This window comes from Haliotis asinina, chromosome 9 (genome assembly GCF_037392515.1).
Source record: "Haliotis asinina isolate JCU_RB_2024 chromosome 9, JCU_Hal_asi_v2, whole genome shotgun sequence".
NCBI lineage: Eukaryota > Metazoa > Mollusca > Gastropoda > Lepetellida > Haliotidae > Haliotis > Haliotis asinina.
The window spans coordinates 3,636,852-3,654,977 of NC_090288.1; the positions used below are offsets into that span (position 1 = coordinate 3,636,852).

At 40.6% G+C, this 18,126-nt stretch overlaps 1 protein-coding gene across 1 annotated transcript; it reads left to right on the forward strand.

Annotated features, from left to right (window-relative positions):
• Positions 1 to 5,039: 5,039 nt before the first annotated feature.
• On the forward strand, positions 5,040 to 7,293 carry LOC137297110 (uncharacterized). Its single transcript, XM_067829097.1, has 3 exons — positions 5,040 to 5,373; positions 5,810 to 6,019; positions 6,558 to 7,293. The coding sequence occupies exons 1-3, from the start codon at positions 5,040 to 5,042 to the stop codon at positions 6,812 to 6,814; spliced, it is 801 nt and encodes a 266-aa protein (XP_067685198.1). The 3' UTR covers positions 6,815 to 7,293.
• The last annotated feature ends 10,833 nt before the right edge of the window (positions 7,294 to 18,126 follow it).

Genomic DNA, 18,126 nt, shown 5'->3' on the forward strand with positions numbered 1-18,126 from the left:
GTGTCTTGATTTGTAATTAAAAAGCACACAAACATAAATATACATCAAAATAGTCCTTTTTGCAATTCAACTTCTCCAAGCAACAAGGGCTATATTTAATCAAGTAAATAATGCTCTAGATAGCGTTTTGTGCGCATCTGTTTTATTTGTAAGCACATCACTTGAACCAGGGAGACTCTAAGAAGTTGTAGATTATCCCTGGTTGAATGATGTGAGGTATATCTGTGGACTATCTGTTCTCGTCAATGACGCAATCACACAGTGACAACTCAATCAATATTGACAACATGGCTTGGGCTGTTGTTAGTGTTTCCCTGCTGAAACGTTGCTCGCGATTACTTTCTCTTATTTTCTTCAATATTGTATTTAGCAGCAAGTGTGATTTCCGGCGAATCATAGAGACCCTGAAGCAAATATAGCTATGATAGCCCACACAAGTCTAGAAAATGTAGCAAGTCTAGATTTCCACAACTTCAGGTCTCAACGCTCTTTTTATTTCATTTTAGTTTGTTTCACTATGAACTTTTTTTAGTTTAATATGATCATTTCAGAGACTAGTTCTTAGTCTAACAAATCCAAATTGCTCTCATGATCCAGACCCAAGTCACCGAAAAAGTCAATACCACAAATTCACTCATTTCCACGCTTTCGAAATTCTTCAAGGGCATTTAGAAGTTGGTGAGGTAATACAAGACACTATTATGGATGACAACTTCTTTAATTCTTTTAACACGACGTTTCAAGGCTAATTCTTGCCCCTTCGTCAGGTGGACGCTTTCGTCGGAATTCGACGACTAAAGTCGACTTCGTGCATGGTAAAGAATGAACGTTTCGGTCACAGCAGTGATTAAGACATGCCAATGTCACCCGCTGGTATCTGCGTCTGGACCAAGTAAACAAGTGGTTGATGACATGAGCACCAAACCTTTCAAGTCTTGGGATATTTAACTAACTAACTGTGGGGTCAAAGTTGAATAACATTCATCCACGTACACTTGATTTATGTATTAAAGGACCGATATCAATTATTTAAGGGAAAGTTTTAAAAGCATGGATCGATTGATCGATACAAAACTGGATCCACGTATTCTTTTAATAACAACCTTTTCTGTTTAGTAACGTACGTTTGTAATGTTTGGGTTAAATCAGTTTTTTCATGTGTATACTTTATTATTTTCTTTACAACCGTCACCAACTTAACGCTTTATGAGAGTACAGAGGTATGGCACACATTAAACAAATACATGTTTATCACGACGTAAACAAATCACACTTAGAAGATATTTATTTTGCGTTAATAAATGTCGTTTATCCCATGTCAGCAATTCAACGTATTTAGTAGCATGTTTCATCACAATATGTGTTTTTGAACTGTTTCGTGTAGATAAAAGGACTTGTCCCGATACAGTATCCAGGTACCATCCATCAGACTAATCCCTTGTCACGACATGGTGTAAACACCCTGTTTGTTTATGTATTGCTTCACTGGAAATATTTATGCTGGACACTCCCCGAACAACAAAGTAGGATATAAACGACACATGTTTCTGTCATCTCATAATCCCGGGCCCTAGAACACACATTCTCATATTGTCATATAATCACAAGACTGAGAGCCTTCCCTAGCGCATGTATTCTGTTTAAGTCAATGAATGAATGAACAAACGAAGGAACGAATGAATGAAAGAAAGAATGAATGGTGCTCTTTGTCTATTGTTATATTTGTTGTTTATTGAGCAATATTCCAACTACGGATGCCTGTAAATAATCGAATCAATGTCAAACATTCCGATTATCGACAGCATGAGCATCGATCTCTGTAATTGGATTATAGAATTGATCTTCGGCAACCCTTGCGGAATCAGATGGTCAGGTCCGCTGACTCGCATTATTTCGTAGCCAAGTAGTGTGGGGAATCGCATCTTATTAGTATGTTTGTTAGTTACAATGTTAATGGTATGTGCTACCAGTGCAGCATCGGTCCATGTCACGTTCCACCCTTTGTCCTTTGTGCATCTGCATTGATGTAACGTTATAGAAATGTATGCAGGCCCACATGTTAACGTCTTGTAGCAGACCTGTCGATGCTGCACACCATCGTTGTACTGCCTTGGTCATCTGTAACCTTCTCCCAATTTCTACATCCATTTTTATCCCCCCGGCATGTATTGCGGGGGGATATACTCGACGCCTCGTCTGTCTGTCCGCCCGTCCCCCCGTAATCATTTTCCGGAGCATAACTCAGAAACCGTTCAATAGACCAAACTTGATAGATATAATAATGTCAACCTATAGTTGTGCCTTTTGCCATTTACAGATTTTTGGCATTTATATTTTTTTGTTTTTCCATGAAAAATTTTGGCGTCCGTCTAATGGTGGGGTGGGATTCGTTTCCGGAGCAGAACTCAAAAACCGTTCTATATTTTTCTGCAAAACTTGGTAGATATATCAATCAGAATCTAAAGTGGTGCCTTTTGCTATTTACAGGTTTTTGTGATTTATTATTTTCTATTTTTCCATGGAAACATTTCGGACATAGTCTCAAAATGGAGGGATGGGCTTTGTTTCAGGAGCACATCTCAAAAACTTTGTAATATCTGTCACCAAAAGTTGTTAGATATGTGTGGCAAATCCCAAAGTGGTGCCTTTTGCTCTTAAGAGGTTTTTGTGATTTATTATTTTCTCGGTTTCCATGGAAATGTTTCGGACTTCCTCTCAAAATGGAGGGATGGGCTTTGTTTTCGGAGCAGAACTCAAAAACCGTTCAATATTTCTCTGCAAAACTTGGTAGATATGTGTGGCAGACCCGTAAGTGGTGCCAGTTGCTATTTACAGGTTTCTATTATTTTCTCGGTTTCAATGGAAACGTTTCTGACTTAGTCTCAAAAGTGAGAGGTGTGTTTCGTTTCCTGAACACATCTCAAAAGTTCCTAATATCTGTCAGCAAAACTTGGTAGATATGTGTGTCAGACCCCAACGTGGTGCCTTTTGCTATTTACAGATGTTTGTGATTTATAATTTTCTGGGTTTCCATGGAAACGTTTCGGACTTAGTCTCAAAATGGAGGGATGGGCTTTGTTTCCGGAGCACAACTCAAGAACTTCTAAATATCCTTCTGCAAAACTTGGCAGATATGTAGGGGAGATCCTGAAGTGGTGACTTTTGCTATTTAAAATGTTTTGGCATTGTTATTTTTAATGGTTTCCATGGAAACAATTCTGACTTAGTCTCAAAATGGAGGGATAGGCATCGTTTCCAGAGCACAACTGGAAAACCATTTGATGTCTTTCAACAGATCTTGGTAGATATATGAGACAGATGTTGAAGTGGTGCCTTTTGCTTTTTACAGATATATGGCATTCATATTTTTCATGACTTCCATGGAAACGATTCAGAGAGAGAGAGAGAGAGAGAGAGAGAGAGAGAGAGAGAGAGAGAGAGATATGAATTTTTACTTCTAGTCATGGTGGAATATTGTAAGTGGCACGTTGAAGAGGTACTAACCCCTTTTAACCCCTTTTAACCTTGTGCGGTGGGGTAGCCTAGTTCGCTTCCCTCACATGGGTACAATGTGCGAAGCCTAGTTTTTTTTAAGCCCATAAACCTATCCCCGCCCTAAAACAAAACTCACTGACCCTATTAAGCTACATCGAAGATATAATAAATAATTTCATAACAATAATTACATGTATATTAATAAACAATAACTGAATTAAAAATTTAATTAATAAACACAAATGTGAGGTAGACATAAATCTGTTCTTTGAGATATAACTTGAATTCTCGTTTGTAACCTTTGGGTGTATTCGCAAATCCAAAGGGACATACTTATTTCTTTACATTGCTATATGAAACACGTGCACCTAAGGTGTGACCCTTCAACTCCCTGTATAAACTGTGTTGTTTATAAGCCAGCTAAGTGTTACAGGACAGTAGCTGTCCACCCATAGTCCAGTGGCTTGAGATGCGATGGACAGTATTAAATTGTCACTTTGAGTGATAAATGGCTAGGTATATAAGCCTGATGTATTACAAGACCGGCAAACTTTCTGCAAAGAGTCAGCGTAAGGTGAGTCTGCTTTTCCGTTAAAGTTTTGAATTTCAGGGGATATCAAATCTTGTAATCAATTGTTTACTTTTTCTGTGACATAACAATTTCATTTGTGTTTACATGAGTACTCATTTCGGAGACATGTAGGTCATGAATCTTTTGCAATTTAGCATTGTTTATTTGTTGTTGAACGCCACGTTTAGAAATATTCCAGCTCTCTAGAACAGACAACCTAGTTTCCAAGGTCAGGGACACTGGTTTACGCAGCTGGGACTCCTTGTATCTTGCCACAACGTAACTACACCTGTTGAAAGTGCCCAAACTCCACACGACTTACATTAAAAAAACAAAACAGAATAAACTGATTCTTATACTGTGACTTGTTGTGACTGTGACAAGCGAACGCTTTAACCACTAGACTACCCCACCGCCCCGCTCCGTATAAGGTAACGTATTCATAAAACCAATGAAAACAAAAAATCAACTGACTGGGAGTAGTCTATTAATTACCAGCTAGAATCAGTGATGGAGACTAATTTTTGAATTCGTATGTTTCAGCAAGGGATGCAAAACGCGAATTATTCATTGACAGATGAGAACGCAAATGTTGGTCATAACCTTGTTCACTTGATTACTCGATCTTACCATTTTCTTTTAAGAACTAAAATCTTCTTAGTGCTGAGTTTGTTTGTTAGGTGTAATCGCTGCACCCAGCAATTTTCCAGCTGTATGACTGTAAGTAGTCTGAGTCTGGACAAGACAGGCCAGTGAAAAGCAAGAACAATATTCTACGCAATTGGGGTACGCTGTGTGTGAACCATGTCAGCAATCATGGGCTGCTGGAGAGAGAGAGAGACTACTTTGAATCTTTATCATCAATGAACATCTGAAAGGTGAGTGCCTAGTGTAACGGTTCATTTTGGTCTTCATCAGAAACATCGAATGAAGCCAGAAGACGTCCAAGATGACCACCATTCCGAGTCTCAGAATGACTACTCCAAATGTTATAGTCCTCAGTACCCTCCTGGTGATCACAGACGCAGCCATGTATATGTACCCCCTCATTAAATACATGGATCCTCCAGCCAGCAAACCACAATTTACCCAAGGGGGGCCGGGCTTTCCTTACCCCGAACTGAACTACCTGTGTAGGGGTAAGGACGGTGTCATGTTTCTCCTCCCCTGGGCCTGTACTGGGTATGTCCGGTGTGTTGGAGATTCTGCTTACTGGAGCAGGTGCCCGTTGGATGCTGGAACCGTCCCAGGCTTGCAGGAACCTATCTGTGTGATGGACCGCGCCGAGTGTAAGAGACAGGAGAGAGGTGGGTCATGCATTCATACACAACCCTATACACTCTCCCCTTTCGTAATCTCCAAGAATACTCGGCCTGTCCAGGAATAACACGGGTTGGTCACGAATGAAACCATTCGTCACTATTTGCCCATTTCCCTAATACGCAAGGGGTAGCGAAATGGCACTAGTTGGTAACGAATGAAACAAGCAGTGAGGGATATGCTGACGAGAAACATCAAACTGAACCTCAGGTTTGCAGTATTTCATTGTAACTTTAGATAACATTTGGTCAACTCCAAGTTTCAAGTTTGTACATATTTTCACCGACAGTTTACTTGAAAAATGGATTTTTTGTAAATTCCTGAACTAATTATTTCGCATGTATACTTACGCTCAACATGATTTTCAAGGAAAGTGCATGCAATAAAATACAATTTCCTCATCCACCATGTTGTATTTGAAAGTCAGGTGGAGAAAGTTCTGTCGCATGACCGGAAGAGGGCGCTACCCCTCCACCCAGAGTTGCGCTCTGTTCTATGACTGCAATGTCGGCACTGAGGGGGTGGCGCGCGAGTGCAGTTACCCCGACCTATTCAACCCATCATCCGGTCTCTGCGAGGACTTCCGGTCAGCTGAGATACACTGCAATGGAAGACCAGTGCCCAGATCCCCATGTAAGTCACTGCCGTATAAGCTTGAACATGGGTAAATATGAAATAGAGGCAAAGTATAGATGTACGAGTATAATAACAGTAGTTACAATAAACTAGCCTCAATGCATACGGGACCGTTCATAAATCATGACTAGAGGGTAGGGGGTCTATGATTTTTATAGAGTATCATGCACAATGTGAACCATCCCTCCAGACTCGAATATTGTAGAAACCGCCAATACATACCTGTAATGTTGTTGACAGCGGCTGTACATATCAAACAATTCAAACTTTGGCAATATTTCAGCCGTATCGTGGCTAAAACAATATACAGATTAACAGCAATGAAATATGTACACAATCCTGTCAACGAATCAAACACTTGAACGTATGATAGAGATTTAATCGTTAGTAAAATATACCCATATGGTCAGCCATACCGTCCTACTGTTTGATTATTAGTTTTTGATGTATTTTCTATTATCTATTATTTAAGTATTGATAAACATCACACACTAATTTGAGACTAAGAATGTTTGTTTTCATCCTTCCACAACAGGCGAATACCAGGCTCTCAACATCACATGCACAGATCCACACTGTCTTCCCTGTTCGGAGCTCCGACCATCTTGTGTTGGTAAACCGGACGGGAACCACGCCCTGCCAAGTCGGACCAACTACCCATGGTACCTGAAGTGTGAGAGGGGAAGAACTTTGGGTGTTTTGAAATGTCCAGACGGAATGTTTTTCTCCTCTTTTTGTGCACGATGTATCCCTTTCGGCTCAACGACGTGCTCTTACTATCCTCATCAATAAAACTGTGAGCGAGGGAAAAAGACTGAAATCCGAACGTGTGCGTGTTAAATGAATTGTATTCCAGATACGCTACTGGCAAAAAAAACCCCCAAACCATTTACTGGCAAAATACTATTAGGAAAAATATACTACTACATTTCTGGACGACAAATTCTTTTTCTTCAAATGATAGACGCCATCAGCATTATGAGCAGCGATTAGTCAGACGGTATACGCAGAAAAAATATCTCTCAAGAAATAACATGAAGACACAGTCCCATTCGTCGGCTCTTTCTTCAGGCATGGGTAATTCCCGGATCTTCTGGAGAATGTTTTGAACGAATAGAGTAGACAGCGAAAGGATACAGTCAAAATGGTCGCTGGCATGTTATTACTGGTGCAAATTAAAGGTCGTATAGCACGTTTGACTGGTAGTTTCTGTAGTGGCTTGTAAAAATGATATTACTACAAATGAAGTTTATAATAAATCATTTATTTTATAGTGTTTGATTCAATTATACACTTTAAATTAACAAAAATGTACATTTTAGATGTGCATTTTAGATGATATTTTAAGTGCCCCCTCTCTTTCCCTGACTCTATCTCTTTCACCTCCGTCTGTCACTCTTCCCCCTCTATCTCTTCAATTTCTCCTTCAATAATTTGATAATTCGAGTTGCTCCCATGTGTGATCCCATCAGGTTTTAGCAATGTTCTATTGCTTGACAAGTATTTGATGAGCCATCGCAGCGAATGCGTTTGTGACAAGCAGGTGGGGCAGGTAATCTTGACGAATACACTTGGTTGCTACAGGTAGACTGGCGATTAGGCACATACAATAAATGCAGGCAGTGTCGTGAAATTAATACCGCTATTGTTTAACACGTGTCTCGTAGAGCGACTTAATTCAGCAAAACACCATCACGACACGATTCGCACTAGGAAATTGAACTTTTCAATATGCAGACGACAACCTGTTTCCCTTTTGTTTCAAATGGAATGTTCTGGAGGGCGTTCCCACATATGCAAATTAGGCTCATTTGTCAGGTCGTGGCTCATATAATATTTGTCAAGCAGTAGTAATATCACACCAGGAATGAATTTCACATATTGTTCCCATGTGGGAATCGAACTTGGGACTTCGACGGGACCAGCGAACGCCTGGTTAACCGACTGTCCCGCAATAATGAAAGATTTCTAGAATGTGTCAGGGGAAGATGTTTGTTGCCAATGTTGCGAACATATGAAGATACTGAGATGGTGATTTTATTTCTGGAGTGCTTGAAAACTCTTGTGATTTTCATTAAGCCTCCAGAATTTGAAGCGGAGTAAAATGACGCCGTGTTCCCAAAGTGCTTTGACAAGGCTTGCTCGCCACATTACAGCTTTGTGACGCCGGTCCGTAAAAAAACGAGTCTGGACGCTCAGGTTGCGGACAACCTTAGCATCAGTCAAATGATCTTACATCGAACTCAGTACCTGAGAACTCAAGATGAATGTGATGACGTCAACCTTTTGTTTGAAATACGTCCACGTTTTTATCAATGTCGAAGGTTCTCAAGGTCAATAAAATCCTTCACGACCATAGATCGGATGGCCAGGCTAACTGCCTCGGTTAATGCGTGTTATCGTATGCTTGACAGAGGTAACGTTCAGTGTTCATATGTGAAACTAAAGCGAATATTGAACTTATACTGATAGGCTAAATGAAGTATTCTGTGCATCTTTTGATGAAACTGAAAATTGATAGAACTTGTATTATGTTCTGTCACGTCTAGTCACCAACTATCACCTACAATAGTTTGCCAAAGAGGAACCTATGGCTAAGAATTATATTTAAACACAACTTGGTTCTATGCAGACATAACGAATTCGCTAACAGCAATATGTTTCAAATAATGTAAATTTAATTATGCATATTTTATTAGATGAGATATTCAAGATGAAGTCATTATTTTTTGTACAGGACGTATAAGCAGGGGAATCTCTTCGTTTGTGTATAAATTTTGGGGGTGGGTGGATGGGGAGGGTCATTCACATACAATAAAGTAAGTGAGTGAGGTTGGTTGCCTATTACTTTGTGGAGAGTATATTTCAATTGCCTCACTCGGTGGCCTGTCTATGACAGAGAAAATTTTGACGCCAGGTGCAACTATGTCAATGATTCAAACATGTAGAATCTGGCTTGCCCATGGGACACAACTCGAAATGGACAACCCAGGAGGAGCATATGTTAATATATGTTAATATATGTTAATAGCAATCAAAGCTATAGAAACTGGGGCAAGTGGATCTAGAGATGACGTTGTTCATGAGATATTAAAGTTGGATACATCTTTAAACATGAAGTACATTGCATGTGACATTGTAGGTCCCAGCACATGTTGGAATGCATGGGAATGTAATAATTTGGCCAAATCTGGATTACAATTTCCCGAAGTTGATTTATTTCAATTTCAACCAATTCCAAAAGATTCTGAAAATGTTTTATCGAGATCTGTTACAAGGAGTTGTCAACATATGTGGCATACAGGTTCTACCGGCCGACACATATACAAACGTAGGCCATTCTTAAAACTGGTGATAAAGTCGTCATCGTAAAAGGCGTGACGGGGTGATTCTTTCACGTGTCAGGCTTGGGCACTGTGGGCTAAATGCTTACAAGAGTAAAATAGATAAGACGGTCTCTTCTAAATATGACCATTGCAATTTGGACACTCCTGAAAATATCGAATATGATCTAATTGCATGCCCTGGGCATAACAACATAGGATATAATCTCAGAAGTTCTGTACTTGAGTGTGCTGATGTATTTTGTTTAGAAACAGTTTTGAGCCCCAGTGTCATGTATGGGTCTGTGCAACGGGCAGATTTACGTGAGGATGTCAATAAGTTTTGAGCCTTGCACAGAAAAACACAAAATATTGGTATGAACCACATTTATTTTTCAACATGGTCCCCTTTTGGGTCAAGACATTTGTTCCATCTTTTCTGCCAGTCGCTGATGCCATCTCTGTAGAAGGCGCCATTGTGGTCCTCAAACCAAGCTTCAGTAGCAGCAATAATCTCATTATCATCCTGAAATCTACGACCATGCAAGTGTTTCTTGAGATTTGGGAACAGATGGTGATCACTTGGTGCCAGGTCTGGAGAGTAGGGGTAGATTTCGTACCCGCATTCCTTGACAGCAGCGGCTGCAACACGAGAGGTGTGTACTGGAGCATATCTTGATGTAGAAGAATACCACGTCTGATCTTACCCCGGCGCTTCTCCTTGATTGACTGTCGCACTTGATCAAACAAGTTAGCGTAATATTCCCCATTCACTGTTCTTCCTTTTGGTAAGTAATCTATGTGGATGACGCCTTTGCTATCCCAGAAGACTATCGCCATTACCTTCTGCACTGATCTGGAGGCTTTGAACGTTTTGGTCCTGGGAGAAGTGACATATTTCCATTCCATGAATTCTTGTTTGCTCTCAGGATCATCGTGGTGGATCCAGGTTTCATCACAGGTTACTAGCCTAAAGTGAAAATCTTCTGGATTCTTCTTGTATCTGGTTAGCATGGAGTTGCTCATGGTGACCCTTGTTTGCTTCATTTCGTCTGTAAGCATTCTTGGCACCCATCTTGCGCACACCTTAGACATGACGAGAATTGTCTCGATGGATCCGTGTGAAATGCCTGTGGTCTCCTCTAACTCGTGGAGTGTGATTCGACGATTTTCCAGCACAAGTCTATGCACTCTGTTAATGTTTTCCTGACTGGTGCTTGTTGTTGGGCGACCTGGACGGGGGTCATCTTCAAGACTGTCTCTACCATGCTTAAATTCATTGACCCATCGTTTGATGGTAGCAGATGAAGGGGAAGACTTCCTATAAACTGCTGAGAATCTTTCTTCAATGTTCGTCGAGTTTCCTTCAAGAACTAAAAACTTAGTTACTGCTCCATACTAAGTTTTATTCATTTTCACTGCCGTGAGGGGGGTCTCTTTCTGTCAATGTGAGCTGTTCAATAACTTCTGAGAGTAGGATACCAAAACTTATATGTCACATCCGCTACACCCCAAGGTTCAATGTCATATCATAGGCTGTGATACCTGGGTATGTAAAATGCTCAAGGCTCAAAAGTTATTGACATCCCCTCGTAGGTTTTGTCTCTGCATCTGGAATATATGATGTAATCTAGACAGGTTCTCGAATGGCTTAGATATATTCATTTCTGGGGTATTAAATCATTTTAACACTTTGTCATCTGAACCTACTGCTTTGTTAATGAATGAGTATTTCAAGTCTCAGGAATGGAAGTGATTACTTAAAGGCTTTTTCGTAACACGAAGCAGGTGTTATTTGTTATATGTATAAAACTGTTCAAACTGATATAAATAGTGTTGTATCTTGTTTTGTATGATTATATTATTAAATCAAGTCAATATGATGAGCGCAATTAGGCCCGTTTCTTGAAACTGTAAAACCAACCAGCCCAGGACGACTGGATGACCGGGACGATATAGTATTCCCAGAAATTATTGAGAATCATGTTGCGTCATGTAACTCATTACGTTTATTAACTTCTGGCGTTTTACTTACATAAGCATGTTAAAACATCATCCTTTAACAGTCTCAGTCTTGTTTTAGTACTTTGTTAGACCTCCTCGCTCAGCAATGCATGCCTGAATACGCCTAGGCACACTACCCATCAAAGTTTGTAGGTAATCGTGTGACAGGGTATCCCAATATTGGCCCACCTCGGCCTTCATATCTTCAATATTTCTCAGTCCCTTTTGGTTTATTCTGTCCTTCATGACTCCCCACACATTCTCAATTGGGTTTAGGTCTGGGCTGTAACTGGGCCAGTCTAAAACTTGAACATTTTCGCCCGACAACCACTGTTTTGTGTAGCGCGCAGTGTGTTTTGGGTCATTATCATGCTGGAAAATCCAATCATCTTCATACAATGTTTGTGCTGTCGGAAGAAGGTGACCATTTAGAATGTCAACGTATCTTTCTTTTGTCAAGTTTCCCGTGAAAACACACAATGGCGTCACTCCGCGAGCCGATATGCTACCCCACATGTGAAACTTCGGGCTATGTTTTGGTCGCTGGTAGATAGGTTTGACAGTATCTTTGGTCCAAATTTTCACACAATTAGGGAAAAGCCAAACAGAACATCTGAAAAGAAAACATTATCCCAATCTTGATTTTCATGAGCCCGACACCAGTTTAAACGTTTTTTTCTTTTGTGCATCTTTCATCAACGGCGAGGGAATTCCACGTTTTTTCACCCAATTAAGTCTCTGTAATTCCTGCCTAACTGTTTCATTGCATACCTGAGGACTTCCTCTGCTAATCATTTCATTTCTGATGTTCTCAACACTTTTCGATTTGCCCCTACTCACAATCTGCCCAAAGTCTTCGGCGATCCATAACACTGAATTTCCTAGGCCGACCTGCCCCTGCTTTGTGCTCTATCCCGGTTCCTGTTTGAATATTCTTCAAAGTTCTGTATACAGAGGAATACCATGTCTACAAGCTAACACTTGAGCATCAGGCCCACCCCTTTCAAAATCATCTAGAATGAGCTTTCTTTTCTCTCTTGCTGTAAATTCTGCCATGTCAACACAGGAAGCCGTCTGCTCAGACAAGGGAGATAACTCTTGACGTAATGAGCTGCCTTCTAAGCCTTCAAGAGTTGTCTCCCTTATTTAGTATGCTTAGTGCATAGTGAAAGCCCTTTTTCCAATCTTAGCATCATTAGAAAAAAAACAAAGATTTTCTCAATAATTTCTGGGAACACTGTAGGTGGCATATTCTTATTACAGGCCAAGTCAATTTCTTGGTTATGGATAATGAATTAATTATTGTTTGCAGAGGGTATGTGAAACATACAATCCATTCTATCCTAACACACAGTAACTGATTTGATACCATAATGATATGTCAAATCAGGTTTGATGTGATGTAAATTTCACGCCGTTATTTGCCAGCATTGTCATGTGGTGCGTCATTGTGATCGAGTTCAACCAATCAGAGATCACTTCCGTTGCACGAGTTTCACGTGCGCGCATATTTCAGACTGAATTGGAGCAGACGTTTCCCAACAACCGAGCCAGTGCATGTTCATTTAACTCAATCAAGAAGGTAACTATTGAAAACCGACATGAAAATAGGTTTTAGACACTAATGATTAATTATTCTCAGAGAATCGCGAACATGTTTTGCGTGAATCATTATTTTGCGCCACTATCAATCTTTTGTTTGTGCCTATTTGATTTGCTGAGGAATGTTGAACATGAAGCACTGTCCGTTTGAGTCAAAATCTCCCCAATGAATTGCACTCTCACTCAAAAACTAACGGTCGTGAATGACTCAAACTAACATAAGAGTAAATAACTGACGCTGCAGAATTTTGTTCAACAAACCATCATTATTTTCATTAGCTGCATCACAACTTGTGACAAGGGTGACAGCTCAGGTAACATACAGCAGCAAGTAGCGGAGATCCGCACGATGTTGTTTTCATTGGAAGGGGATGGTATCAAAAGTTCTACAACTGTATGCTGTCAGGCAGCTGAGTGCACTCTCACTGGGATGATTTTGACCCAGAATGTAACTTGATTATTATGTAAGTTAACATAAGTAAACCGTAATGATCCCTTATCAACTTGGAGCCTTATTCTCGAAACCTAACGAACTTCTTAAGACATTGACGACGACCAAAGCTGAGTATTCTTAGGGCCACAAGAATAAGGGCGCCGGTAAAGGAATGGTCTTCTGCAGCTCATGTGTTGTCCTAATGTCATGTCATATCGTAAGAGGAGACACATGAGATCGGGTGGTCAGGCTTGCTGACTTGGTTAACATGTCATCGTATACGATTTCTTAGATCGATGTTCATGGTGCTGGTCACTGGATTGTCTGGCCTAGTCTCGAACCTTAGAGATATGGCGGCGACATTGCTGTGTGTAGTGTTATAAAACAAACAAACAAACGAACAATCAAACAAACAAACAAACTAAAGATTCAATAATTATGTGTAATACGAACTATATGCGAGAGATGGGCTTTGTGTAACTATTCCACGAAATATCTTTGCTTCGTAACAATACATTCCTTAATATTTTCACTGACTTAAGTTTTATTCAACGTTGATTACGTTAGCAAACATTAACGGGGGTGGTTAGGTTTTGATAAGGATCCGTTCATAATTTATGGATAGGGGTGGATGGGTGTGAGGATTGTAAGGTGGGGTCGCTCATCACGTGGCACATTCACGTTGCACATGCTTCTTCATAATAAAAGAGCTAAGTAAGAACCCCATCCCTTACCACAGCCAACGGATACCTCCACTCAAACTTGAGTTTATTGTACAGTTCCGACTGTGAAACAATTTGTGATTGTGATTGGAAAGACAATTGCTCATACAAGAACACAACACAAAATACTGACGTTCGACACCGCCATTAGCTGTCAATAAATTGAATAGTCACGTGACATGGGTTTAGTTTACATATCAGTTTATGGGATATGCTAATCGACCATGGTGACTGGACATCGGTTACAAACTACAGTTGTGCGTGGTCATGTGGACTCCATTCTGAAGGGGCCATGCTATGCTGGACTTTCCCTGTGAAGAATGTGGTCAGTAGATACAGGGGGGTGTATTTTGCTGGCCTATTGTTCCGAGTATCGGGAAAAGTATAACCCTCCGCATGCATGGGGAAGTATAAGAATGATTTGAGTGGAGGGACGATCCTCACTTGGGTAAATGCGAATGATATGGTTGAACCAACCATAACTAATAACTTAAATGTGTAATGTTTCTTAGGTTCATGTCCCACATTGAATTGTCGCAATACTCCACACACGCACGCACGCACGCACGCACGCACACACACGCAAGCACACCTAATGTCATAAATGATATCAATATTACAAATGGCATCTCCCTCCTACAGTTATGACATATTCTTATTTCACATCCCACCTCCCCAGAGGAAAAGCATCATCAGCCCCTGGCCGTAAATGTTATTTCCTTGATATTTAAATTTTAACATGTAACAGGGCGATACACACAGATACAGGCGGTGGGTATTTTAACACATTACTAAATTTAACATGACACACGGCAGGGAAATGTACCCGTGGTGAGAATTGATGAGAAACAATATTTAAGTAGAGATATGCTAAACTACACGGTGTGATGTTCCGTTGATCGTTCAAACAGTGCTGCGATATTATACTTCCACAAAAATCCAGACAACTTAGGTATTGGATAGCATCTTGTTTCACAAGCTCTATGCGTTTTATATGTTTCCTTTGGTTTTACTCAGACATAACATATTTTACCATGTTTAGAAAGTCAATGTGCATGTATTAAGATACGAGGTGTAATAATCGTATTAGTCGCCCTCGGCGACGAGATAGTATCGCTGGGATATCGTTTTAGTGACAAAGATGCAATCATATACTCGACCCATTGAAGGACATATTACAATATATTTCTTTATAGTAAATAGACTGGCTGCTTTATACATATGTTTGTTCGTTAGGGTTTTTGACGCTTTCCGTCATAAAGAGAGAGATTTTCCTCATCTGCACGTCGGTTCATCAAACATGCCTGAAATAGTACAGACTTCAAAAATACACTGTACACATGTGGCTTTGTTGGGTAGTCGACAAGGCTATAACACATCGACTGTATTTTCACTCTGTCGTCATGACAACGAGTAAAAATGGGATAAAAAATGGACTTTTGCGAGCTCATATAACACCCAGGACTATCTCTCAACATTGAGCCATCTATTTCTGATGTTATCTTGTCTGTGAAGCGACCACAGGCCTACATGCTGGGGGCGCCGCATGTCGACAGAGGCCTAGCTGTTGCGGGCCCGGGAGGCAGATATACCTTGTTATCTACAGCCGCTGCCGCACCAGTGTATTGAGACCATGACTTGTCACGTCACGCTATCACGACTAACTTACTAGTACTTCTCTCTACAGAGGTCTATTTACTACTACTACTACTGCTGATAGTCGCGATACGTCTGAGTTACTGCCCATATGGCTTGCAATTTTAATTCACTCACTACCATTGACATCTTCTATTTTGCTACTAGAAATACTGCATGAATTATTACTACAGCAAACATACTTACATCAACATGTCTACAGCAATAACAACCTCAGGTACTACAACAGCAACTTTCGTAACTATAAGACACTACAAGAACAAACACTGCCGAAAGTAACAGACCAGCATGTGCAAACAGGACTAAATGATATTGGCGCTAAGACTACCCCATATGTCTATGTTAAGGTGTGGGAGTTACGGTCATGTAACTTCTACTGTTGTAAGCGTTCGCTCGTCACGCCGAAGACCATTTCCCGCATGGGTACAATGTGTGAAGCCCATTCCGGTGTCCCCGTCGTGATATTGCCGAAATACTGCTCGAAGCGGCGTAAAACTAAACTCACTCAGTCACTCTACTGTTGCATTTTGAAGCATCATACAGAGTAGTTCTGTCTTTGATATCCTTGTGTGATATTATTATCGCACTTACTACTGCTTCAGCAAACAGAGATAACGTGCCTTGATTCTGTTGATAGCAACTTTCCCATCTGCGGCTTGTTATTGTAATCATTGTTACACATTGCTCTCGACGCAAGGGCACTGCTAGGCATTCGGTGTGGTGCATCAGCTGACTGACGGATTGAAGTCTGCCTTCTCATTGGCTGTGGCTGATAGGTATTCTTCAACGTCGCAATTATTTCATGACTGATAGCAATCTCGCGTTCGGCTAATTCCGTAACCGAATTTTCTGCCTCTCACAAAACAAATATTGAGGTTTGTGTTGGATATTTTATTTGAAGGGTGGAGGGGTTATGTAGCACATGGCATCCGAGTTTGAAGATACATGGTGAGAGCACGTTATCACAAAGCTGTAAAAAGACGGGGACTCCAACAATAACTGTTATGCTGTGCACCTTCTGTACGGGATCGAACCCCTGCCTTAGCCTTAATAAGAGGACGCTTAGACCACGTTCTGCTTCTGCAGCAGTGTGAAAACACGCTATATTTATCAAACTCTGTGCATTCACGTGGAAAGATAATTTATACATATCAAGCTGGTGTTATCTGTAATGTATTACCATCACATTACAAAATACTGTGTGATATGTTATAACGATTGGTGGCCTTAAATAATCAGCTGAGTATGACGACATATAGTATGCTGCTGCTGATACTAGGCACGAAATGGCCCTGAGCGTTTCAGTGATACGATTCTGATCATTTAGCAGCAGCTTCCATCTTCAATATGAGATGGCCATTCTGAAACAAGGATGTGTTGTTTCTCATCGATATCCCTCTGTGTAATCAGTGTCAATACTTACAGATTATCAGACATAAGACAGTTTCTATCATATCATCAAGGTTATTTGTTTATTTGGTTGGTTGGTTTGTTATTTAACGCCGCACTCAGCAATATTCCAGCGATATGGAGACGGTTGGTATATAATCGAATCTGCACCAGACAATCACGTGATCATCAGCATGCGCTTCCATCTACGCAACTGGGATATGATGACATATCGAGGCAGACAACTCGATCACGTTTTCACCTTTTAAGACAGGCATGGGCTACTGAAGACCAGTCATCTGGACATCGCGTTACACGATGACACAATATGGTCCATGTAGATGCTTCCCAGATGATGCGTATGTTATGAACATGACACTCCGATTGTCTCGAACTATGCATGTCTCGATGTTTGTGTGATAGCCGCTCAAAACGAAGAGTTGTAAAGCACCATTCAGTTGTAAATGTAACGTAAACAATATAACATTATTCTTCACTGAAAAGCTAATAATATATATTTTTTTGAGAACGTTCTCCGACTAAGCACGTTTTCAAGGCGGGATCCGTTGCACGGGCGTGAACAGAGCTACCGTTACAGTTGAATCATTATCTCGATATGTTGTTATTTTGGGGTCATTATCATTAGCATAGTTTTATATGTGAACCCCATGTCTCGAACAGATGGTAAATGGACAAACAGAGCACCAGGATGTCTACAAAGTGGATATCAATTAATTTTATAACTTTTTGCAAATTACGGAATGCATGTTCGTGAGGTGTGATGAAATGAGGTTCCACACCTGGTTCATGTTCATTGTGCTTAAACGACGTACGTTCATGTCTGTTTAAGTGCATGTGTGTATGTCCGTGTGTGTAAGTGCGTGTGTGTAAGTGCGTGTGTGTATGTGCGTGTGTGTGTCCGCGTGTGAGGGTTGGGTGGGGTGGTGGGAGCGGGACGTATGGTGCCGACTGACA